This window comes from Nesoenas mayeri (assembly GCF_963082525.1).
Source record: "Nesoenas mayeri genome assembly, contig: SCAFFOLD_130, whole genome shotgun sequence".
Lineage (NCBI taxonomy): Eukaryota > Metazoa > Chordata > Aves > Columbiformes > Columbidae > Nesoenas > Nesoenas mayeri.
In genome coordinates this window covers 54,518-78,859 of record NW_027659992.1, presented here as the reverse complement: position 1 = coordinate 78,859, position 24,342 = coordinate 54,518, and the positions used below count along the sequence as shown (strand labels likewise).

General features: G+C 70.7%; 1 protein-coding gene across 1 annotated transcript; it reads right to left on the bottom strand.

The window, feature by feature from the left end:
• Positions 1-1,796: 1,796 nt before the first annotated feature.
• Positions 1,797-23,715, bottom strand: L1CAM (L1 cell adhesion molecule; the record flags this gene model as incomplete). Its single annotated transcript, XM_080364548.1, has 28 exons — positions 1,797-2,010; positions 2,606-2,678; positions 3,347-3,478; positions 3,578-3,742; positions 4,253-4,375; positions 4,942-5,184; positions 6,235-6,357; positions 6,989-7,205; positions 8,554-8,672; positions 9,325-9,541; positions 10,902-10,972; positions 11,052-11,249; positions 11,951-12,052; positions 12,577-12,701; positions 12,777-12,936; positions 13,548-13,714; positions 13,902-14,013; positions 14,875-15,018; positions 15,262-15,393; positions 15,879-16,060; positions 16,580-16,691; positions 17,305-17,475; positions 18,221-18,343; positions 18,934-19,121; positions 19,913-20,018; positions 20,343-20,357; positions 20,983-21,074; positions 23,666-23,715. The coding sequence occupies 28 exons, from the start codon at positions 23,713-23,715 to the stop codon at positions 1,797-1,799; spliced, it is 3,876 nt and encodes a 1,291-aa protein (XP_080220674.1).
• Positions 23,716-24,342: the final 627 nt, after the last annotated feature.

Here is a 24,342-nt window from a genome sequence, read left to right as displayed (position 1 = left end):
CACGCCCCCTCCCGCACGGCCACGCCCACAGCCCCCCGCCCGTAGGCATCCCATATACACCCCATATACACCCCGTAGGTTCCCTACAGACCCCCACAGCACCGACCCAGAGCCGCCATAGCCCCCCCGGCCCCCTATAGCCCCCAGCCCCCTATAGCCCCCCCAGTCCCCTATAGCCCCCCCAGTCCCCTATAGCCCCCTCGGCCCCCTATATCCCACATAACCCTCCACAGCCCCCTGCAGAACCCACACAGCCCCCTATAGCCCCCTCGCCCGGGATCTATAGGTCCCAGCCCTATAGACACCCCACGCACCCTCCTGGCAGGTTCTTCTTTTATTTCACCGCGGGGAGGGGGTGGATGAAATTTCCCCTTTTTCGGGTATTTTCGCTCATCGTTTCTGGCGGTTTTCGCACAGGGGTATGTACAGAATGTATGGGGGGGGGGGGCACGCGGGGGGGGCTCGGCTGCCGTTTTGGGGCCGTTTCCGCTTCTTTTTCCCGGGGTGGGGGGGGGCACACATGGGGGGGCTACGCAGCTACAACACCAGCGCACGGGGGGGGGGGGGGGGTGCAGCCCCCCGCGGGGGGGCCGCCGGCTCGGGGGAGTCGCCAAGGCCGCGCCGTGAGATGCATTCGTGGGGGGGGACACACAGCGGCCCCCCCGGACGCTGAGGGGTTGGGGGGGCCCTGGGGGGGGGGGGGTTAATTTGGGGGGGGGGGGTAAAATCCCCCGTAATTTGGTCTAAAGAGAACCCAGGCGTCCGGCCCCCCCCGCACACAGCCGGGGTGGGGGGGGGGGGCGGGGGTCCCCCTATTTTTTGGCTAACTCCAATGGGCTCCCCGCACCCCCCCCCCCACGGCCCCCTCCATTGCACAGGGGCTGGGGGGGGCACCGACGGGCCCCCCTTTGGCAGTGAAAGGGGGTGGGGGGGCCTTAAATGCGGGAGGGGGGCAGGAGGAGGTTGGGGGGGGGTCCAGAGCACTGGGGGGTCGGGGGGGGTGTCCCAATGCTCTGGGGGGGTCCCGGTGTCATAGGGGGTCCCCCAATGTCATAAGGGGTCTCAATGCAATGGAGGCATCCCCAGTGCCATGGGGGGGGTCCCTAATGTTGGGGGGGTCCCCAGTGCTGTGAGGGGGTCCCTAATGCTGGAGGGGCTCCCCAATGCTGGGGGGGGGTCCCAATGTCATAAGGGGTCTCTCAAAGCTGTAGGGGCTCCCCCAATGCCGTGGGGGGGTCCCCAGTGCAATGGGGAGTCCCTAATGCTGGGAGGTCCCCCAATGTCATAAGGGGTCTCAATGCAATGGGGGTGTCCCCAGTGCTGTGGGGGGGGTCCCTAATGCTGAGGGGGCTCCCCCAATGCTGAGGGGGGGTCCCAATGCCATGGGGGGGTCCCTAATGCTGAGGGGTCTCCCCAATGGTGGGGGGGGGGTCCCAATGTCATAAGGGGTCTCTCAAAGCTGTAGGGGCTCCCCCAATGCCGTGGGGGGTCCCCAATGCCGTGGGGGGGTCCCTAATGCCATGGGGGGGTCCCCAATGCCGTGGGGGGTCTCCCCCAATGCTGGGGGGTGGTCCAATGTCATAAGGGGTCTCTCAAAGCTGTAGGGGATGGGGGGGGTCCCCAATGCCATGGGGGGGTCCCCAGTGCAATGGGGGGGTCCCCAGTGTCACAAAGTGTCCCCCAGTGCCCCGGGGGCTCCCCCATCCCCAAGGGGGTTCCCCGATACAACAGGCGCCTCCCCAGCCCCGGGGGGGTCCCCGCTGCAATGGGGCCGCCCCGGGGGTCCCCGCAGCCCCCTACTCGAGGGGGGGCGCGGCCGAGGGGCTGGCGGGGCCGGAGCTGCCGGCGGTGCCGCGGGCGCCGCTGTACTGGCCGATGAAGGAGCCGTCCTCGTTGAACTGCACATCGGCGCTGCCGCCGTAGCCGGCCAGGCTGTCGTCGCTGCCCAGCGCGGCGCCCGGCGCCCCCAGCGACCGCCCCGAGCTGCCCGACGCCTTCTCCTCGCCGTCACTGCGCCGGCACGGGGACGCGGGGTCACCGGCGGCACCGGCGGCACCGGCACCAGCGCTCCTGTCCGCGTCGCCAACCCCATTGCGGCCGCCACCTCCCCGGGGATGTGGTGACATGGTGACACCCCCCCAGGACGCGGTGACACCCCCAAGGATGCGGTGACATGGTGACACCCCCCAGGATGCGGTGACACCCCCCAGGATGCGGTGACACCCCCAAAGATGCGGTGACACCCCCAAAGACGCGGTGGCGCCCCCGTCCCCCCCCTTACCTCTCCAGGGACCTGCAGGAGCGGCGGCGGCAGCGGGAGAGACAAAGCGTCAGGGGGGGGGCAGCGAGGGGTGGGGGGGGATGTGCTGGGGAAGCTCCGCCCCTAGGGGCAATTAGCGAGGGGGGGGAGGTGATGAGGAGGGCGCTAATTAGCGGCGGGGAGCAATCAGTGTGAGGGGATGGGGAGCGAGAAGAGGGTGCCAGCAAGCTCTGGCCCCGCCCACCGCGATGAGCCCCGCCTGCTCGCACAGACCACGCCCCCCTCAGGGCACGCCCCTCGGGCCACGCCCCCTCAGGCCCCGCCCCCTCAGGCCCCGCCCCTCACCTGTACTTCCCGAAGGTCTCGTCCTTCATGGGCCGCGCCTCCGAGTCCACCTGCGTGTCCTCCTTGTCCTTCACTGGGGGGGCACGGGCCGGGTCGGGGGGGGCCGGGACCCCCCAGCTCTGGGGACCCCCCCCAAGGCCCCCCCTAGAGCTTCGGAGCCCTCCCTATGGCCCCTCCCACAAAACACCCCCCACTGACCCCTCCCACAAATTGAAGATCCCCTCCCAAGCCTTGGGACCCCCCCACAACTTAGGGGACCCCCCCCACAACCTAGGAACCCCATCCCAAAGCCTTGGGGACCCCCCATCACTTAGGGCCCCCCCCAAACCTCTGATGAAAGCCGTTATCACCTCCAGAGCACCCCAGGGGGGTCCCAGGGGCCTGGGGGGGCGCAGGGGGGTCTGGGAGGGTGTAGGGGGATCCCGGGGGCCTGGGGGGGAGTGTGGGGGGGGTCCCGGGGGCCTAGGGGGGCACAGGGGCTCTGGGAGGTTGTAGGGGGTCCCCGGGGGCCTGGGGGGGTGTAGGGGGTCCCAGAGGCCTGGGGTTGTGGGGGGGGGTCCCGGGGGCCTGGAGGGGGTGTGGGGGTGTCTCGGGGGCCAGGGGGGGCACAGGAGCTCTGGGAGGATGTGGGGGGTCCCAGGGGCCGGGGGGCTGTGGGGGGGTCCCGGGGGCCTGGGGTTGTGTGGGGGGGTCCCGGGGGCCTGGGGGGGTGTGGGGGGTCCCGGGGGTCCGGGGGCTCACCCGAATACTTGCCCCCCTTGCTGCGCTTGATGAAGCAGAGGATGAGCAGCAGCAGCAGCAGCAGCACGGCCGCGCTCACGAAGCCGATGAACCAGCCCTCGCTGGCGAAGCCGCCGGCGGCGCGGGGCAGCACTGCGGGGGCGGCCAGGGGTTTGGGGGTGCCGGGGGGGTTTGGGGGTGCCGGGGGGGGTTTGGGGGTGCCGGGGGGTTTGGGGGTCCCGGCGCACTCACGCGTGCCGTTGGTGTGCACCTCGCTCTCCCAGAAGGCCACGCGCTCGCCCGAGTGGTTGCGCCCCACGAACTGGACGCGGTAGGAGGTGCCGGGGCGCAGGTCGCCCAGGCGGTACCGGCCCAGCGACGAGTTGGCCCGGCCCGACGTGCGCCACGGCTCCTCGGCTGGCACGGGCGTCAGCCACGGCCCCGCCCCCGGCCCCGCCCACAGCCAAGGCCCCGCCCCCTCGGCCCCACCCCACAGGCACGGCCCTGCCCCGCCCCGCCCCACAGCCACGGCCCCGCCCACAGCCACGGCTCCACCCCCCGGCCCCGCCCCACAACCACGGCCCCGCCCCACAGCCACGGCCCCGCCCCCCGCCCCACAGCCACGGCCCCGCCCACAGCCACGGCCCCGCCCCCAGAGCCCACATTCCCCCACATCCCCAGCGGGGATCCCCACCTTACCCACACCCCCCACGAACCCACATGGGACCCCAAATCCCACCTGGGACCCCCAACCCCCCCACACCCTTTACCCAGAGCCCCCAGACCCCACATGGAACCCCTAAGTCCCCCTCTTTACCCAGCCCCCATGGGACCTCCAAACCCCATTTCCCCTCCCCACTCAGGACCCACCCAACCCCCCCCGTGCCCCTAGCCCCCCAAGCCCCCCCGGGCCCCCCCCGCCCCTACCGGTCTTGCTCATGTACTGCACGTCGAACTCCACGTTGCGCTGGGGCTGCGCCAGCGTCCAGCGCAGCACCGTGAAGTCCTCGCCCACCTCCCCCACCACCACGCTGCCCAGCGCCGGCAGCACTGCGGGGGGGGTCAGCAGCGCGGGGGGGCCCCCAGACCCCCCCCGGCCCCCAGACCCCCCCCCGCCCCCAAAAATGGGGCAGCGCCCCCCAAATCGGGGCGCCACAAAACCAGCCCTACCCTGGCCCTTGGGTCCCCCCGGTGCCAGTTCCTGCCCCCCAGGCTCAGGGACCCCCGGCTGTTGCCCCCCCCGCCATTTTCGGGGTCCCCTCCCTGTTCTGATCCCCCTCCCCACAATGTCAGTTCCCCCCCCCATCTCAGTGTCCCTCCCCATCTCGGGGTCCCCACATTTCAGTGTCCCCCCCATCTCGGTGTCCGCCCCATTTCAGTGATGCCCCCATCCCGGGGTCCCCCCCCATCCCAGGGTCCCCCCCGTCCCGGGGTCCCCCTCATTTCAGTGACCCCCCCATCCCGGGGTCCCCCACATTTTAGTGACCCCCCCCATCCCGGAGTCACCCCCCATCCCGGGGTCCCCCCCATTTCAGTGATCCCCCCATCCCGGGGTCCCCCCCACTGGAGTGACCCCCCCATTTCAGTGACCCCCCCGTCCCGGGGTCCCCGCTCACCGGGCTCCGGCGCGAGGCTGCCCACGCGCAGCAGCGGCGGCCCCGCCCCCGCGCGGGTGAGCGCGCGCAGCTCCAGCCGGTACCGGCCGCGCGGCTCCAGGCGCGACAGCGACGCGTTGAGCGTCCCGGGCGGCAGCGACAGCGACGCGTTGAACGTTCCCGGCGGCAGCGGCAGCGACGCGTTGAACGTTCCCGGCGGCAGCGACGCGTCCGGCGGCAGCCCCGCCCCCTCGGGAGCGCCCACTGCGGCACGCGCGTCGGGGGGCGCCCGCAGCACGAGGCGCCCCCACAGCCCGCGAGTGCCCACGCCCACTGACCCCAGTGACCCCAGTGACTCCAGTGACCCCAGAGCCTCCCAGTGACCCCAGTGACCCCCAGTGCCCCCAGAGCCTCCCAGTGACCCCCAATGACCCTCAGTGCCCCCAGTGACCCCCAGTGCCCCCAATGGCCCCCAGTGACCCCCAGTGCCTCCCAATGTCTACCAGTGACCCCCAGTGCCCCCCGTGCCCCCCAGTGCCTCCCAGTGACCCCTAATGACCCCCAGTGCCCCCATTGACCCCATCGACCCTCAGTACCCCCAGTGACCCCATTGACTCCCAGTGATCCCCAGTACCCCCAGAGCCTCCCAGTGACCCCCAGTGACCCCAGTGATCCCCAGTGAACCTCAGTGACCCTAGTGACCTCAGTGACCCCTAGTGACCCCAGTGCCCCCCAGAGCCCCCAGCGACCCCAGTGCCTCCAGTGCCTCCCAGTGACCCCAATGACCCCCAGTGACTCCAGTGACCCTCAGTGTCCCCATTGACCCCATCGACCCTCAGTACCCCCAGTGACCCCAGTGATCCCAGTGCCTCCCAGTGACCCCAGAGCCTCCCAGTGCCCCCAGTGCCCCCCAGTGCCCCCCAGTGACCCCCAGTGACCCTCAGTGCCTCCCAGTGACCCTAAGTGCCCCCATTGACCCTCAGTGCCCCCATTGACCCCCAGTGCCTCCCAGTGACCCCCAATGACCCCCAGTGCCTCCCGGTGACCCCTAATGACCCCCAGCATCTCCCCAGTGCCACCCAATACCCACAGGGTCCCCCCAGTGACCCCCATTTCCCCCCCATTGCTCCCCCAGTCCCCCCCGGTGCCCCGGTGCCCCCGGTACGCACGCAGGCGGTACTGCAGCAGGAAGCCGGTCAGGACGCCATTGGGGTGTCATGGGTGCCCCCAGTCCCCCCCGGTGTCCCCAGTGCCCCCCAATGCCCCCGGTGTCCCCAGTGCCCCCCAGTGCCCCCCAATGCCCCCGGTACGCACGCAGGCGGTACTGCAGCAGGAAGCCGGTCAGGACGCCGTTCGGGTGCCGCGGGCGCTGCCACTCCAGGGCCAGGCTGGTGTCCCCCACCCGCTCCACGCGCAGATCCTCAGGGGGGCCCGGCACTGCGGGGACCCCACGCTGAGCCCCACGGGACACGGGACCCCACACTGAGCCCCACGGGACACCCGGGACGGGGGACCCCAAAACTGAGCCCCACGGGACACTCGGGACTGGGGACCCCACGCTGAGCCCCACGGGACATCTGGGACAGGGGACCCCAAAACTGAGCCCTACGGGACACCCAGGACAGGGGACCCCACACTGACCCCCACGGGACACAGGACCCCACACTGAGCCCCACGGGACACCCGGGATGGGGGACCCCAAAACTGAGCCCCACGGGACACCCGGGACCCCACACTGAGCCCCACGGGACACAGGACCCCACACTGAGCCCCATGGGACACGCGGGACAGGGGACCCCGAACTGGGGAGGACGTGGGGTGTGGGGTCCCGTGGCACTGGGGGTCCCGTGGTGGGGGGTCCCGGCACAGGGGGTCCCGGCACTGGGGGTCCCATGGTGGGGGGGGGTCCCGGCACTGGGGGGTCCCAGCACTGGGGGTCCTGCAGTGGGGTCCTGGCACTGGGGTCCCGTGGTGGGGGTCCCGGCACTGGGGTTCCCAGCACTGGGGGTCCCAGCACAGGGGGGTCCCAGCTCTGGGGTCCCGGGCTGGGGGTCCCGCGCGGCCTCACCTCCCTCGGGCGTGTGGAAGCGGATCTCGTCGCTGGGGGGCCCGTCGCCGCGCCCGTTGAACACCAGCACGCGCAGGCGGTAGCGGCTCCAGGGCCGCAGCGCCCCCAGCACCGCGCCGCGCGCCTCCCCCGGCACCGTCAGCACCCCGGGGGGCGCGGGGCCGGGCGCGTGCCGCCGCGCGCGCTCCCCCACCCAGCCCTCGCGCCAGTACAGCACCTGCGGCGCGGAGGGACACCCATAGCCCCATATAGACCCCCATATACCCCCATAGACCCATAGACCCCATAGACCCCACCCAGCCCTCGCGCCAGTACAGCACCTGCGGCGCGGAGGGACACCCATAGCCCCACAGACCCATAGAGACCCATAGACCCCCATAGACCCATAGACCCCACAGACCCCACCCAGCCCTCGCGCCAGTACAGCACCTGCGGCGCGGAGGGACACCCATAGCCCCATATAGACCCCCATATACCCCCATAGACCCATAGACCCCATAGACCCCACCCAGCCCTCGCGCCAGTACAGCACCTGCGGCGCGGAGGGACACCCATAGCCCCACAGACCCATAGAGACCCATAGACCCCCATAGACCCATTGACCCCATAGACCCCACCCAGCCCTCGCGCCAGTACAGCACCTGCAGCGCGGAGGGACACCCCATAGCCCCATATAGACCCCCATATACCCCCATAGACCCATAGACCCCATAGACCCCACCCAGCCCTCGCGCCAGTACAGCACCTGCGGCGCGGAGGGACACCCATAGCCCCACAGACCCATAGAGACCCATAGACCCATAGACCCCACAGACCCCACCCAGCCCTCGCGCCAGTACAGCACCTGCGGCGCGGAGGGACACCTCATAGCCCCATATAGACCCCCATATACCCCCATAGACCCATAGACCCCATAGACCCCACCCAGCCCTCGCGCCAGTACAGCACCTGCGGCGCGGAGGGACATCCATAGCCCCACAGACCCATAGAGACCCATAGACCCCACCCAGCCCTCGCGCCAGTACAGCACCTGGGGGCACCGCAGGGACACCCATAGCCCCATAGACCCATATAGACCCCCATAGAGACCCATAGACCCCACAGACCCCACCCAGCCCTCGCACCAGTACAGCACCTGGGGGCACCGCAGGGACACCCCATAGCCCCATAGACCCCCATAGACCCCCATAGCCCCCACAGACCCCACCCAGCCCTCGCGCCAGTACAGCACCTGCGGAGGGACACCCCATAGCCCCATAGAGACCCATAGCCCCATAGACCCATTGACCCCATAGACCTCCATAGACTCATAGACCCCATAGACCTCCATAGACCCCCATAGACCCCATAGACCCCATAGACCTCCATAGACCCATAGACCCCCATAGCCCCGCAACCCCCATAGTCCCCACAGACCCCTCCCGTAGCCCCCATAACCCCCACAGACCCCCCGACCCCCATATTTCCCCTCCATCCCCCTGGACCCCCCATTCCCCCAAACCCCCCATACCCCACAGCACCTCGTACCTCCATGTCCCCCCCGTACCCCCATGTTCCCCCCGTACCCGAAATCCCCGGAGGTGCCCGCGCAGCTCCTCGGGGGTCCCCGAAAAGCTCCAGCGCACCCGCACGCTGGTGCTGTTCAGGATCTCCACCCCCACGTTCTCGGGGTTCACCAGCGGCACTGGGGGGGGCAGCACCGTGAGCCCCCAAAACCACACACCGGGGGGGCTGCGAACCCCCAGCACCCCCGCCATGGGCGTCCCCAGAGAGAGCCCCCCAAAGTGCACCCCCTTCTCCCTGCAGCCCAGATTTCGGGTCCCCCCAGCCTGGCATCTCTCAGCACCCCCAGACTTGGGGTCTCCCCACCTTGGGGTCTCTCAGCACCCCCAGATTTGGGGTCTCCCCACCTTGGGGTCTCTCAGCACCCCCAGATTTGGGGTCTCCCAACCTTGGGTCTAGACCCCCCCAGATCGGTCCCGCTCCCCCTTGGCTCTCTCCACCTACCCACCCCCCCCCGCAGGGTTTGGGGACCCCCCCCCCCTTGGCTCTGTCCACCCCCCTCGCAGGGTCTGGAGACCCCCCCCCCCCACAGGCTCTGGGACCCCCCTTTCCTCCCCCGCAGGGTCTGGGCCCCCCCCGCGCAGGGTCTGGGACCCCCCTCCCGCAGGGTTTGGGGACTCCCCCCGCAGGGTTTGGGGACCCCCCCCCCGGCAGGGTCTGGGACCCCCCCCCCCCGCAGGATTTGGGGCCCCTCCCGCAGGGTCCGGGACCCCCCCCCCGCAGGATTTGGGGACCCCCCTTTCCCCCCCGCGCCGGTCCGGGCCCCCACTCACGGTCCTCCCCCGAGTATCCGGTGACGGGCGCGGGCTCGGGCCCCTTTCCCGCCTCGTTGAGCGCCTGCACGCGGATCTCGTAGCGGCGGAACGTGGGGGTGCCGCCCACCACCACGGGGGGGGCGCGCACGGTGCGCTCGCTCCAGCTGCCGCCCGGCTCGCGCCACTGCACCCGGTACCGAACCTCGGCCGCGTTCCAGTCGCCCGGCGGCAGCGGCTGCGGGGCGGGCTCAGCGCTGCGGGACCCCCCGAACCCCCCCAAACCGCCCCGGGCCCCCATGGACCCCTCCAAACCCGCCCCGGGACCCCCCCAAACCACCCCGCACCCCGGGACCTCCCAAACCGCCCCGGGACCCCCTCGGACCTGCCCCGGGTCCCCGGGACCCCCCGGACCCCCCCAAAACTGCCCCGGGACCCCCCCAAACCCGCCCCGACCCCTATGGACCCCGCCAAACCGCCCGACCCCCAAAACCGCTCAAACCCCCCTGGACATCCCCAAACCTGCCCCGGCCCCCATGGACCCCCCCGGACCCCCCCAAACCTGCTCCGAACCCCCTGGACCCCCTCAAACCCCCTGACCCCCCCAAACCTGCCCCCGGACCCCCTGACCCCCCTGGACCCTCCCAAACCCGCCCCGACCCCCCAGACCTGCCCCGACCCCCCTTGACCCCCTCAAACCCCCCTGACCCCCCCAAACCTGCCTCGGCCCCTCTGGACCCCCCCAAACCTGCCCCGACTCCCCTGGACCCTCCAAACCTGCCCCGGGCCCCCTGACCCCCCTTGACCCCCCCAAACCTGCCCCGACGCACCTGGACCCGCTCAAACCCCCTGACCTCCCTTGACCCCCTCAAACCTGCCCCGCACCCCCTCAAACCCCCTGACCCCCCCAAACCTGCCCCTGGACCCCCTGGACCCCCTTGACCCCCCCAAACCTGCCCCGACCCCCTCAAACCCCCTGACCCCCCAAACCTGCCCCCAATTGAATGGACTCCCCCAAGCCTGCGCCAACCACCCCCCAAACCCCCCCCCTCCCCCCCCGCCCGGACGCCTGGGTCCCCGCTACCTGTCCCAACCACCCCGCAAACCACCCCCCGCCCCCCCCGCCCGGACGCCTGGGTCCCCGCTACCTGTCCCAACCACCACCCAAGCCCCCCCCCCCCGCCCGAACGCCTGGGTCCCCGCTACCTGTCCCAACCACCACCCAACCCCCCCCTGCCCCCCCCGCCCGGACGCCTGGGTCCCCGCTACCTGTCCCAACCACCCCCCAACCGCCCCCCCGCCCGGACGCCTGGGTCCCCGCTACCTGCCCCAACCCCCTCCAACCCCCCCCCCCGCCCGGACGCCTGGGTCTCCGCTACCTGTCCCAACCACCCCCCAACCGCCCCCCCGCCCGGACGCCTGGGTCCCCGCTACCTGCCCCAACCCCCTCCAACCCCCCCCCCCCGCCCGGACGCCTGGGTCCCCGCTACCTGCCCCAACCACCCCCCAAACTCCCCCCCGCCCGGACGCCTGGGTCCCCGCTACCTGCCCCAACCCCCCCCCCGCCCCCCCCGCCCGGACGCCTGGGTCCCCGCTACCTGCCAGGTGATGACCAGGTTGGAGGTCTCGTTGCCTTCGCCCTTGACCCCCCCGGGGTTGCGCTCAGGGGCTGGGGGGGGGGGGGCAGAGGCTCAGAGACCCCCCTGCGCGGCGCGGAGCCCGGGGAGGGGGCGGGGGGCGGGGCTCACCGGCGGGGGGCGTGGCCACGGGCGCGCTGGGGGCGCTGGGCTCCCCCCGCCCGTAGGCGTTGGCCGCCAGCACGCGGAAGCGGTACCGGCCGAACGGCGACAGCGGCAGCAGCGCCCAGGGCTGCGCCCCCGGCACCGTCAGCCGCTCCACGAACCGCCCGGGCGCGAAGATGCCCTCCTCCTCCTCCACCACGAACTCTGCGGGGGCGGGGCCGCCCTGGAACCCCACGGACCCCCAAAACCCTCCAGAACCCCACAAACACCCCCAGACCCCCAAAAACCCTCCAGAACCCCCCTAACCCCCCCAGACCCCCAAACGCCCTCCAGAACCCCACAAACGCCACAGGACCCCCCAGAACTCCCCCCAGAACCCCCAAACACCCTCCAGAACCCCACAAACGCCACAGGACCCCCCAGACCCCCAAACACCCTCCAGAACCCCACAAACACCCCTAGACCCCCAAACACCCTCCAGAACCCCACAAACACCCCCAGACCCCCCAACACCCTCCAGAACCCCACAAACGCCACAGGACCCCCCCAAACCCCCCAACACCCTCCAGAACCCCACAAACGCCCCAGGACCCCCCCAGAACCCCCAAACGCCCTCCAGAACCCCACAAACGCCACAGGACCCCTCCCGGACCCCCAAACACCCTCCAGAACCCCACAAACGCCACAGGACCCCCCCCGGACCCCCAAACGCCCTCCAGAACCCCACAAACGCCCCAGGACCCCCCATCACCTCCCACAGGTCCTGAGCTCCCCACGGACCCCCCCAGAGCCACCCAGGGGACCCTGATCTCCCCCCAGGACCCCCCGGACCCCAGCACCCCCAGAGCCCCCCAGGACCCCCCAGAGCCCCCCCGGCCCCCTCAGAGCCCCCCCGGCCCCCCTACTCTCGACGGGGCTGTTGTGCTCGTCCCCCGGGGTCCAGCTGAGCCGGACCTGCCGCTCCCCGTCCTCCAGCACCTGCAGCTCCCGCACCGGGCCCGGCCGGCCTGGGGCACCGGGGTCACGGGGGGTCACGGGGGCACCGGGGGGCACGGGGGCATTGGGGGCACCAGGGGTCACGGGGGCATTGGGGGCACCGGGGGGCATTGGGGGCACCGGGGGGGTCACGGGGGCACCGGGGGCATTTGGGGCACTGGGGGCACCGGGGGTCACAGGGGGAACTGGGGGGAAATTGGGGGAAAGGGGGGGGGAACCAGGGAGGGAACGTGGGGGAAACGGGGGGGAAACACGGGGGGGGAAACACGGGGGGAAACACGGGGGGAAATTTGGGGGAAGTGGAGGGAACCACGGGGGGAACCTGGGGAAATTGGGGGGAAAGCAGGGGGAAACTGGTGGGCCAAGAACTGGGTCCCTGGGGCAGAACTGGGGTCCCGGTGCGGAGCGGGTGGAACTGGGTGCCCGGGGCAGAACTGGGTCCCGGTGCGGAGCGGGCGGAACTGGGTCCCCGGGGCAGAACTGGGTCCCGGCGCGGAGCGGGCGCCACCGGGATTGGGATCGGGACCGGGCTCACCCACGACGCGCAGCTGCGCCTCGGCCTCGGCCGCGTCCAGCCGCGTCCACGCGCGGCACGAGAACGTGCCCTGGTCCCCGTAGTCCACGCCGGCCACCGTGAGCGTGTCCCCGCTCAGCAGGTACCTGCGGGGGGGGACACGGGGACGTCAGCCCCCCCGGCGGGGAGCGGGGACCCCAAACCCCCCCCAAGCCCCTCACTTGTCGCTGTCGGGCGTCTCGCGCAGCAGCCGCCCGTCCTGCCGCCACTCCAGCCCGCGGGCCACCAGCTCCGGGTCGTAGGTGGCCACGCAGCGGAACGTCACCGTCTCCCCCTTCTTGGCCGTGATGCTGCGGGGGGGCACCTCGATCCGCGTGGCCGCTGCGGGGGGGACACAAAGGGTTAACGGGGCGGCTCCTGGGGGGTCCCCGAAAAGCTCCAGCGCACCTGCACGCCGGTGCTGTTCAGGATCCCCGCCCCCATGTTCTCGGGGTTCACCAGCAGCACTGGGGGGGGCAGCAGTGTGAGCCCCCCAAACCACACACCGGGGGGGCTGCGAACCCCCCAGCGGGGGCTGGAGGGCTCTTGGGGGTCACGGGAAGAATTCGGGGGGGCCTGGAGGGTCTGGGAAACGATTTGGGGGGATCCCAGGAAGGATTTGGGGGTCGCAGGGGAGTCCTGGGGTGGATCTGGGGGAGATCGGAGAGCTCTGGGAGGTCCCAGGACGGCTCTTGGGGTCCCTGGGGGATCCCAGGAGGGATGTAGGAGCCTCGGGAGGGTTTTGGGGGGCACAGGTGCCTGGTGAGGGTCCCAGGCAGGGTTGGGGGGTCCCAGGGGAGGTCCAGAATGGATCCGGGAGAGACTGAAGAGCTCTGGGAGGACCAGGGAGGATTTTGGGGTCCCTGGGGGATCCCAGGAGGGATGCAGGAGCCTCGAGAGGGATTTGGGGGGCACAGGGAACTGGTGAGGGTCCCAGGCAGGGTTGGGGGTACCTCTGACGTCGAGGCGCGCGGTGACGCTGGCGTTGCTGTGCGGGTTGTGCGCGCGGCAGGTGAAGGGGCCGCGGTCCCCCCGCCCCACGGGGCCGAGCCGCAGCGTCCCGTTGGTGAAGATGAACGCCCGGTCGTCCTGCAGCGCCGGCTCCAGCGCCGCCGTCAGCCTGGGGGGTCCCGGCATCAGGGGGGGGCTCCGGGACCCAGGCGGGGGGTCCTGGCGTCAGGGGGGGCTCCGGGACCCGGAGTGGGTCCCGGCGTCAAGGGGGGCTCGGGGACCCGGACGGGGGGTCCCGGCATCAGGGGGGGCTCCGGGGACCCGGGGGGGGGTCCCGGGGACGGGGTCTCGCTCACCACTCGACGGTGGGGGCGGGGGCCCCGAAGGCTCGGCAGTGCAGGAACGCCGTCTGGTTCTCCACCACCGCGTACGGCGCCGCGTCCGGCGTCAGGATCTTCACCGGCAGCTCTGGGGGGGGCGTGGGGCGGTGAGCGGGGTGTCCGGACCCCCCCCAAACCCCAAATACACCCCCCAAACCTCCTGGGACAGCCCCAGGCATCACCACGGCAACGGGTACCCCCCGGTTGCCGTGGAGGCAGCCGGGCTGCTGTGGGAGCGGCAGGTTGCCATGGCAACTAGCTCCGGGCTGTGTTTCCGTGGTGACGGCGAGGTGAGGGGTGCACGGTTGCCATGAGGCTGGTTGCTAAGGGGGACACCCGGGGATGGTTGCTGGGGGGGGATGGTTGCTAGGGAGACGCGGTCGCCATGGGGACGCGGTTGCTGTGGGGATGTGGTTGCCGTGGGGATGCGGTTGCCATGGGGATGCGGTTGCCATGGGGATGCGGTTGCCGTGGGGGGATGTGGTTGCCGTGGGGGGATGTGGTTGCCGTGGGGGGATGTGGCTGCCAGGGAGACCCGGTTGCTATGAGAATGCGGTCGCCGTGGGGATGCGGTTGCCACGGGGACGCGGTTGCCATGGGGACGCGGTCAGGGTGGGTACCACATCCGCGCGGGGAACCCCGTGGCACGGGGATGCCGTCGCCAAGGCAACGCCCCCACCGCAGGGACAGTCCCCAGGGAGGATGTGGCTGGGGGGGGGGGGGGGGATGCCGTTGCTATGGTGACGGCTGCCAGGGCAACCTGTTGCTGTAGGGATGCTGTTGCCTGCGGGAACGCCCTTGGCAGGAGGACGGCTTGGGGGGGATCCCGGTGGGTGGGGGATCCCGGGGACTCAGGGGGGTCCCGGGGACTCAGGGGGGTCCCAGGGGCCAAAGGGGGGTCCTGGGGGCCAAAGGGGGGTCCCGGGGGCCAAAGGGGGGTCCCGCTCACCCACGACGTGGACGTAGGCGTTGGCCAGCAGGCGCCCGTGCCGGTTCTCGGCCTCGCACTGCGCCACCAGCGTGTCGTTGGGCTCCAGGCGCGCCAGCACCAGCGCCCCCTCCCGCACCGCCCAGCGCGGCCCCCCCGGCGCCTCTGCAACAGAGCGGGGGGGTCAGGGCACCCCCTGGGGAACTCCGACACCCCCCAGGGAGTCCACACCCCCCCCTCAGCCCTGTCACCACCCCCCCATGGACCCAAGAGCCCCCCAGGGACCACAAAAGCCCCTCCCGGGACTGCAACACCCCCCACCTTCTAGGGACCCTCCGAGGGACCCCAATAATCCGCAAAGGACCCCCGGGGACCCCAACACCCGCCCAGGGTCCCCGCTGTCCCTACCGTCGATGGGGACGCCGTTGAGGCGCCAGCGCAGGCGGGGCCGCGGTTTGCCCCCCACCACGCAGTCCAGCCGCGCCGTCTCCCCCGGCCCGAACACCCCGCTCTGCGGGCGCCGCACCCAGTACGGGGCCGCTGCGGGGGGGGGGACGGTCAGCGACCCCCCGGCACCCCCAGACCCGCCCAGCGCCCAGTCCAGCGCATCCCAGTGCCCCCAGTACCACCCCCGTGCCCCCCAGTGCCCCCAGAACCTCCCCAGTGCCCCCAGAACCACCTCAGTGCCCCCCGTCCCACTCAGAGTGCCCAGTGCCCCAAACACCCACCCCAGTGGCTCCAAGCCACCCCAGTGCCCCCCAGTGCCACCAGCACCCACCCCAGTGCCCCCAGTCCCAATCCCACTGTCCCCCAGTGCCCCCAATGCCAACCCCAGTGTCTCCCAGTGCCCCCAGCGCCTACTCCAAGTGGCCCCAGTGCCCTCAGTGCCAACCCCCGTGTCTCCCAGTGTCCCCAGTGCCAAGCCCAGTGTCCCTCAGTGCCCCCAGTGCCGACCCCACTGTCCCCCAGTGCTGACCCCGGTGTCCCTAGCTGCCCACAGCTCCCGGTGCCGCGGTGCGCCGTACCCTCCACGGTGACGAGGTGGCTGCGGCGGGCGCTGCCCTGGCTGTTCTCGGCCACGCACTCGTACTCGCCGTCGTCCGCCTCCTCCACCGCGCGCAGCCGCAGCGTCTTGTTGAAGTTCTCCAGCGCCGCGCGGGCCGGCAGGGGCCCGTTCAGCCGCTGCCACCGCACCGCGGGCGTGGGGCTGCCGCGCGGGACGGCGTCACGGGGGGATGGGGTCACGGGGGGACGGGTTCACCCCCTGGGACCACCAACATCACCCCCCGGGAACCACCGACATCGCCCCGGGACCGACATCACCCCCTGGGAACCATCAACATCACCCCCCAGGAACCACCGACATCACCCCCCTCGGGAACCACCGACATCACCCCCCTCGGGAACCACCGACATCACCCCCGGGAACCATCGACATCCCCTGGGAACCACCGACATCACCCCCCTCGGGAACCACCGACATCACCCCCCTCGGGAACCACCGACATCACCCCCGGGAACCATCGACATCCCCTGGGAACCACCGACATCACCCCCCCAGGAACCACCGACATCCCCCCGGGAACGACCAGCATCACCCCAGGAACCACCGACATCACCCCGGGAACCACCGACACCCCAGGATGTCCCCAACGCCCCCGGACGTCCCTGACACCCCCAGGACTCCTCCTGGACCCCCCGACCCCCTCAGCCCCCCCGGACTCACAGCCCCTCGGCGATGCACTCGAGCACCAGAGTGCCCCCCCGCAGGGCGATGTGGGGGGGCTGGGATTCCGGGGGCACCACGAGGCGGGGGCGGCGGGACTGCACCGAGTTACCTGGGGGGGGAACGGGGTTAGCGGGGGGGACACCCCCTGAGATCCCCCAGAACCCCAGAGAGCCCCCCAGAACCCCAGCGACCCCCCGAGAACCCCACAGACCCCCCCAGAACCCCAGCGACCCCCCGAGAACCCCACAGACCCCCCCAGAATCCCAGCAACCCCCCGAGAACCCCACAGATCCCCCCAGAACCCCAGCGACCCCCCGAGAACCCCACAGACCCCCCCAGAATCCCAGCAACCCCCCGAGAACCCCACAGACCCCCCCAGAACCCCAGCGAACCCCCCAGAATCCCAGCGACCCCCCGAGAACCTGAGACCCCCTGAGAATCCCAGAGACCCCCCCAGAATCCCTGAGACACCCCCAGAATCCCAGCGACCCCCCAAGAACCCCAGAGACCCCCCCAGAATCCCAGCGACCCCCGAGAACCCCTGAGACCCCCCCCAGAACCCACCAACAAACCCAGGGACCCCCACCAGAACCTCAGGGCCCCCCCACACCAGGGGGTTGGGGGTCCCAGGGGGTGTCAGGGGTCCTGGGGGTGCCAGGGGGTTTTGGGGGGTTGGAGGGTTCCGGGGGGCTCTGGGGCGGGATTTTGGGGTCCGCACTCACTGGGGCGCACGCGCAGGTCGAGCGGCTCCTTCTGGATGATGGTGCGGGGCCCCAGGTAGTGCGCGTGGCAGATGTAGTCGGGGTGACTGTCCCCCGAAAGCGCGTTGGCGAAGTACAGGAACCCGTCCTGGCCCATGCTGACCCGCGCGTCCTGCGCGATGTGCATGATCCCTGGGGGGACACGGGGGTCAGGGGGCCCCCAAAATCCGCTGAGCCCCGCGGGGGCCACGGGGAGCGGGGGGGGGGCAGCACGGTGCGGTGTGGGGTGCGATGGGGTGTTGAGGGGCAGGGAAGGGGACTATTGGAGGGCGAGCGGCTGTGGGACCCCAGGAGGGTGTTGGGGTCCCAAGGGGTATGGGGTGATTTGGGGGTCCCCGGGGTGCAATGGGGGGCAGGGAAGGGGACTATTGGAGGGTGAGGGGGTGTGGGACCCCAGGAGGGTATCAGGGGTGTGGGGGTGCGGGGTGATTTGGGGGTCCCCGGGTGCAATGGGGGGCAGGGAAGGGGATTATTGGAGGGCGAGGGGCTGTGGGACCCCAGGAGGGTGTTGGGGTCCCAAGGGTGTGGGGTGATTTGGGGGTCCCCGGGGTGCAATGGGGGGCAGGGAAGGGGACTATTGGAGGGCGAGGGGCTGTGGGACCCCAGGAAGGTGTCAGGGGTCCCAAGGGTGCGGGGTGATTTGGGGGTCCCCGGGGTGCAATGGGGGGCAGGGAAGGGGACTATTGGAGGGCGAGGGGCTGTGGGACCCCAGGAAGGTGTCAGGGGTCCCAAGGGGTGCGGGGTGATTTGGGGGTCCCCGGGGTGCAATGGGGTGCAGGGTGTGTTAAGGGGGTGCAGAGGGGTTGGGGGGTGCTGGGGAAGTTTGGGGGTGCAGGGGGGATAAGGGGGTGCGGGATCAGCCCCCCCGGCTGCTCACGGCTGTTGAGCCAGTAGATCTTGGGGGGCACGGCGCTTTTGGGGGGGTCGCAGGGCAGCACCACGGGGTCTCCCTCCTCCACTTCCACCGGCGTCACCTTCTCCTTGGGCCACTGCGGCGTGTCTGGGACAACAGCAGCTTTGGGGTCCCCGGGGGGATTTCGGGGACCCCAGGGCGGGTTTGGTGTCCCCGGGAGGATTTTGGGACCCCCGGGGTGGGTTTGCAGTCCCCGGGGGGATTTTGGGGACCCCAGCACAGGTTTGGTGTCCCCGGGGGGATATTTTGGAGACCCTATGGCGAGTTTGGTGTCCCCAGGGGGATCTCGGGGACCCCGGGGCGGGTCTGGAGTCCCCGGGGTGTGTTTGGTGTCCCCGGGGGGATATTTTGGAGACCCTATGGCGAGTTTGGTGTCCCCAGGGGGATCTCGGGGACCCCGGGGCGGGTCTGGAGTCCCCGGGGTGTGTTTGGTGTCCCCAGGGGGATTTTGGGACCACTGGGGCGGGTTTGGTGTCCTCGGGGGGATTTCAGGGACCCCAGGGCGTGTTTGGTGTCCCCAGGGGGATTTCGGGGACCCCGGGGCGGGTTTGGTGTCCCTGGGGGGTATTTTGGGACCCCAGTACAGGTTTGGTGTCTCCGGGGGGGTTTCAGGGACCCCAGGGCGGGTTTCGGGTCCCCAGGGGGATCTCGGGGTCCCGGAGGGGTGTGTGTCTCACTCTCGGCGATGACGCGCGCCTCGGCGCTCAGCGCGGTGCCCAGCGCGTTGCCGGCCCAGCAGCGGAACCGGCCCTGCAGGCGCCCGGCCTGGCTGGCGTTGATCACCAGGGTCCCCGCGCCCGGGGCCACTGACACCCCCGCCTGCTCCTCGGGGACGAACGGCTCGTCCTCCCGCGTCCAGCGGTACCTGCGGGGGGACGCGGCCATGGGGGGACGCGGGGGACACGGGGGGACACGGGGGGACACGGGGGGATGCGGGGGACACGGGGGGACGCGAGGGGACGCGGGGGATGCGGGGGATGGGGGGGACAGGAGGGGTGACACGGGTGACATGGGGGGTGACACGGGGGACATGGGGGGTGACACGGGGGACATGGGGGATGGGGGGATGCAGGGGACACGGGGATGGGGGGGACACGGGGGACGGGGGGGACGGGGGGGGACGCGGGGGATCCGGGGGGGACACGGGGGATCTGGGGGGGAACACGGGGGACGTGGGGAGGGAAACGGGGGACGCGGGGGGGTTTGGTGTCCCCAGGGGGATTTCGGGGACCCCGGGGCGGGTCTGGGGTCCTCGGGGGGATTTTGGGGACACGGGGGGACACTCACTGGACATGGGGGGGACACGGAGGATGTGGGGGGACGTGGGGGGGACACGGGAGACACTCACTGGACGCGGGGGGGGACACGGGGGACGTGGGGGGGACACAGGGGACACTCACTGGACGAGAGGGGACACGGGGGGACACGGGGGGACACTCACTGGACGGGGTGGGGGACACGGGGGATTTGGGGGGACGTGGGGGGGACACGGGGGACACTCACTGGACGGGGGGCGACACAGGGGACACGGGGGGACACGGGGGGACACTCACTGCACGGGGGGGGACACGAGGGGACACGGGGGGACACTCACTGGACGGGGGGGGGGACACGGGGGATTTGGGGGGACGTGGGGGGGACACGGGGGACACTCACTGGACGGGGGGGTTGCCGGTGGCCGCGCACTTGAGGACGACGTCGTCGCTGGGGAACACGACGAGCTGCTCCTGCGGCTGCTCCGTCAGCTCGGGGGGCTGCAGGACTGCGGGGGGGTCACACCGGGGACCCCTAGGGAGCCCCCAGACCCACAGGGACCCGCCCAAGAGACCCCAGAGCCCCGACAGGCCGCCCTGACACCCCCCAGGATGCTGCACACCCCCCGGGCACCTCGGGGACCCCCCGAGACCCCCCAGGGTCCTCAGAGCCACCCAGAGAACCCCGGGGATCCCAGAGCCCACCCAGGACCCCTCAGGACCCCCCGAGGAACCCAGAGCCCACCCAGGACCCCCCGGGACCCCCCGGACCCCCGGGACTCCCCCGGGGATCCCAGAGCCCACCCAGGACCCCCGGGAGCCCCCAGACTCACGCTCGTGCAGACCATCTGCATCATCCCGGGGGGCACGGGGGAGAGACACAGCAGTGAGCGGGGGCCGTGAGCGTGCAAAGAGTCCTCGAGCAACAGGGTGAGCGTGCAAAGAGTCCTTGTGCAACAGGGTGAGCGTGCAGAGTCCTCGTGCAACAGTGAGTGTGCAAAGAGTCTTCATGCAACAGGGCAAGCATGCAAGAGCCCTTGTACAACAGTGAGTGTGCAAAGAATCTTTGTGCAACGGTGAGTGTGCAGAGTGTTCATGCAACAGGGCGAGCGTGCAAGAGCCCTTGTACAACAGTGAGTGTGCAAAGAGGCCTCGTGAGGCCTCGTGCAACAGTGAGCGTGCAAAGAGCCCTCGTGCAACAGGGCGAGCGTGCAAAGAGTCTTTGTGCAACAGTGAGCGTGCAAAGAGCCCTCGTGCAACAGGATGAGTGTGCAAAGAGTCTTTGTGCAACAGTGAGCATGCAAAGAGGCCTCGTGCAACAGTGGGCGTGCAAAGAGGCCTCGTGCAACAGTGAGCGTGCGAGGAGCCCTCGTGCAACAGTGAGCGCGCGAGGTGCCCCCATGCGCGGGGCAGCAGCGTGCGGGGGCTCCTGGTGCAAAGGGGCAGGGGAGCCCGTGCAAGGGCCCAACTCACACTCGCGGGGGATGGTGATGGCGGCTCCGGGCGCCCCCAGCGCCAGCAGCAGCAGGAGCCCGAGCCCCCGGGGCAGCGCCATGGCCGGGGGCCTGGGGACACACGGAAACCGTCCACACGGAAACCGTCACCCCCGGGGGGACCCAGGCGTCCGGGACCCCCCCCCGCCGCTCCATTGTGTGGCGGCCACCGCCTCCCCTCCCCCTCCCGCCCCGAGGATGCGCCCGTTTCCATGGCAACGCCTAATGAGGGAACCTGTCACCTTGGCTCGGGACCCGGGCGTCCGAGCGGCCCCGCCCCCATCCCCGTCAGCACCCTGGACAGGGACCCGCCGCGCCGGGACCGCTCCCACCCGCGGGAAGGACCCAGGCGTCCGAGCGCGCCCCACCCCCCCTCCCCACCCCCCCGTTCCAGGGGACCCAGGCGTCCGGGCCCCCCCGGGAGGGCCCCCGGGGCGGAAGCGGGGGCGGCCCCGGCGGGAACAACGGCCCTTGTTGACCCCGCATTCCTGTGGGGGGGGGTGGGAGGGACCGGGCGGTGACCCCCCCCGGGCGGCACCCAGGAGCCCCGCCCCCACACAAGGGGACCCAGGCGTCCGGGCTCCTCCCTGTATCCCCCCCCCTTTCCCCCCCCCCCCTCCCCGCCATGGACCCAGGCGTCCGGGTGCCGCAGGTGGGGGGAGGACCGGGCCCCGTGGCACCTGTAGGGAAATGACCGCGATGGAGGGGACCCAGGCGTCCGAGTCCCCCCCCGCAGCCCCCCCCCAGGGGACCCAGGCGTCCGAGCCCCCCCGCAGCCCCCCCAGGGGACCCAGGCGTCCGGTGGCAGCGCCCGTGTCCCCCCCCGCGGCCCCACCCATCTGTTGGATCGCAGGATCCTATAGAACCCCTACAGAGCCCCCCCGAGCCCCCCGGCTGCTGAGGGACCCTATAGAGCCCCCGCAGAGCCCCCTGTCCCCACAGCGACCCTATGGAGACCCGAGGAGCCCCGCAGCCCCCTATAGAGCCACCTATAGACACCACACACAGAACCCACAGAGCCCCTGGCACCGCTCCCCTGCCCTATAGACACCCCTGCTGAGAGCCTATAGAGCTCCCGACACAAACCCCTCGCCCTATAGACACAGCTCCCTGGCCCTACACTGACGCTGTGCGGACGCTATGGAGCCCCCCTGCCCTATAGACACTGCACAGAGACCCTATAGATCTCCCAGCAGAGCTCCCCGGACTTACAGCAACCCTGTGGAGACCCTATAGGGACCCCCCATGCCCCATACAGCCCCACACTGGATGGCGGGGACCCCCACCCACCCCTATAGAGACCCCTTAACCCCCTCCCGGCGCAGCTCCAGCCCCATGGACACCCTATAGATCCACCTGTGCCTCAGCCCAACCCATACAGACGTGCTATAGAACCCACCGCTACCTCAGCCCAGCCCTATAGAACCACCTGTGCCTCCGCGCAGCCCCGTAAACATCCCATAGTCACATCTTACCTCAGCCCAGCCCCAGAAACGTTCTATATGGCCATTTTTACCTCAGCCCAGCCCCATAAAGGTCCTATAAAAGCCGCCTTTACCTCAGCCGTGCTCTACAAACAGCCCATAGAACCCATCTTTACCTCAGCGCAGCCTCGCAAACGCTCTATAGATCCCTCTTTACCTCAGCCCGGCCCTACAGGCACCCTATAAGAGCCGCCGTTACCTCAGCCCATCCCCATAGACACCCTATAGAGGCACCGCTACCTCAGCCCATCCCCATATACACCCTATAGAGCCACCGTTACCTCAGCCCATCCCCATATACACCCTATAGAGGCACCGTTACCTCAGCCCATCCCCATATGCACCCTATAGAGCCGCCGTTACCTCAGCCCATCCCCATATACACCCTATAGAGGGCACCGCTACCTCAGCCCATCCCATATACACCCTATAGAGCCGCCGTTACCTCAGCCCATCCCCATATACACCCTATAGAGGCACCGTTACCTCAGCCCATCCCCATATGCACCCTATAGAGCCGCCGTTACCTCAGCCCATCCCCATATTACACCCTATAGAGGCACCGTTACCTCAGCCCATCCCCATATACACCCTATAGAGCCACCGTTACCTCAGCCCATCCCCATATACACCCTATAGAGGCACCGTTACCTCAGCCCATCCCCATATACACCCTATAGAGGCACCGTTACCTCAGCCCATCCCCATATACACCCTATAGAGCCACCGTTACCTCAGCCCATCCCCATATACACCCTATAGAGGCACCGTTACCTCAGCCCATCCCCATATACACCCTATAGAGCCACCGTTACCTCAGCCCATCCCCACAGACACCCCCCCAGACACCATTTCACCTCAGCCCAGCCCCACATCCCCCCACAGCCGCAGTTTCACCTCAGCCCAGCCCCACATCCCCCCACAGCCGCAGTTTCACCTCAGCCCAGCCCCACCCCCCCCCGCCGGCCGTTTCCCGCCCGCCCGGCCCCGCCGCTCCCCTCAGCCCGGCCCCGCGGGAGCCCGTTCCCTCCGCGGCGCTGCCCGGTGCCCCGCCCCGGCTCCCGGACCCCCGGGGCAGCGCCGGCTCCGATCCCCCGGCTCCCGGAGCAGCCCCGGCTCCGATCCCCCCGCTCCCGATCCCGACCCCCCGGGGCAGCCGCGCTCCGATCCCCCCCGTACCTGCTCTGGCCGCTCCCAGCTCGGGGCTGCGGCTGCCGCGGGGTTGACATAATCCGCCCGCAGGCCCCGCCCCCGCCGGGAAGCCCCGCCCCCCGCCCCGCCCCCGCGGCCACACCCTGAGACAGAGCGGGGAGCGCCCGGACGCCTGGGTCTCCGGGGGGATTCTGAGCCACTGTCGGATCCCTGAGGAGGGGGCTGAGCCCCCCCGCATGCCTAGGTCCCCCCGGGGAGGGGGTTTAGACTTGGGGTGCGGGGGTGCAGACCCAAAAGGGGGGTTGAGGCCCCCCCGGACGCCTTGGTCCCCCGGGGGATTCTGAGCCACTCTCGAATCCCTGGGGAGGGGGCTGAGCCCCCCCGGATGCCTGGGTCCCCCCGGGGAGGGGGTTTAGACTTGGGGTGGGGGGGTGCAGACCTAAAAGGGGGGCTGAGGCCCCCCCGGACACCTGGGTCCCCTCCCAGCACAGGGGGGGTGCAGTGACCCCCCCCCTTTCCGGGCAGTCACCACGGGGTGATGGGAACACCCCCCCACAGGAAGGACCCAGGCGTCCGGGCACCCCCCCCGCCCATGAGGTCAGAGTGTTTTGTCGCTGATGACATCACCACTGGCTGGGGCGGGGTGTGACATCATCAGCCTGGATGCCTGGGTCCTCACGGGGATTGGGGAGACCCCCTCAAAA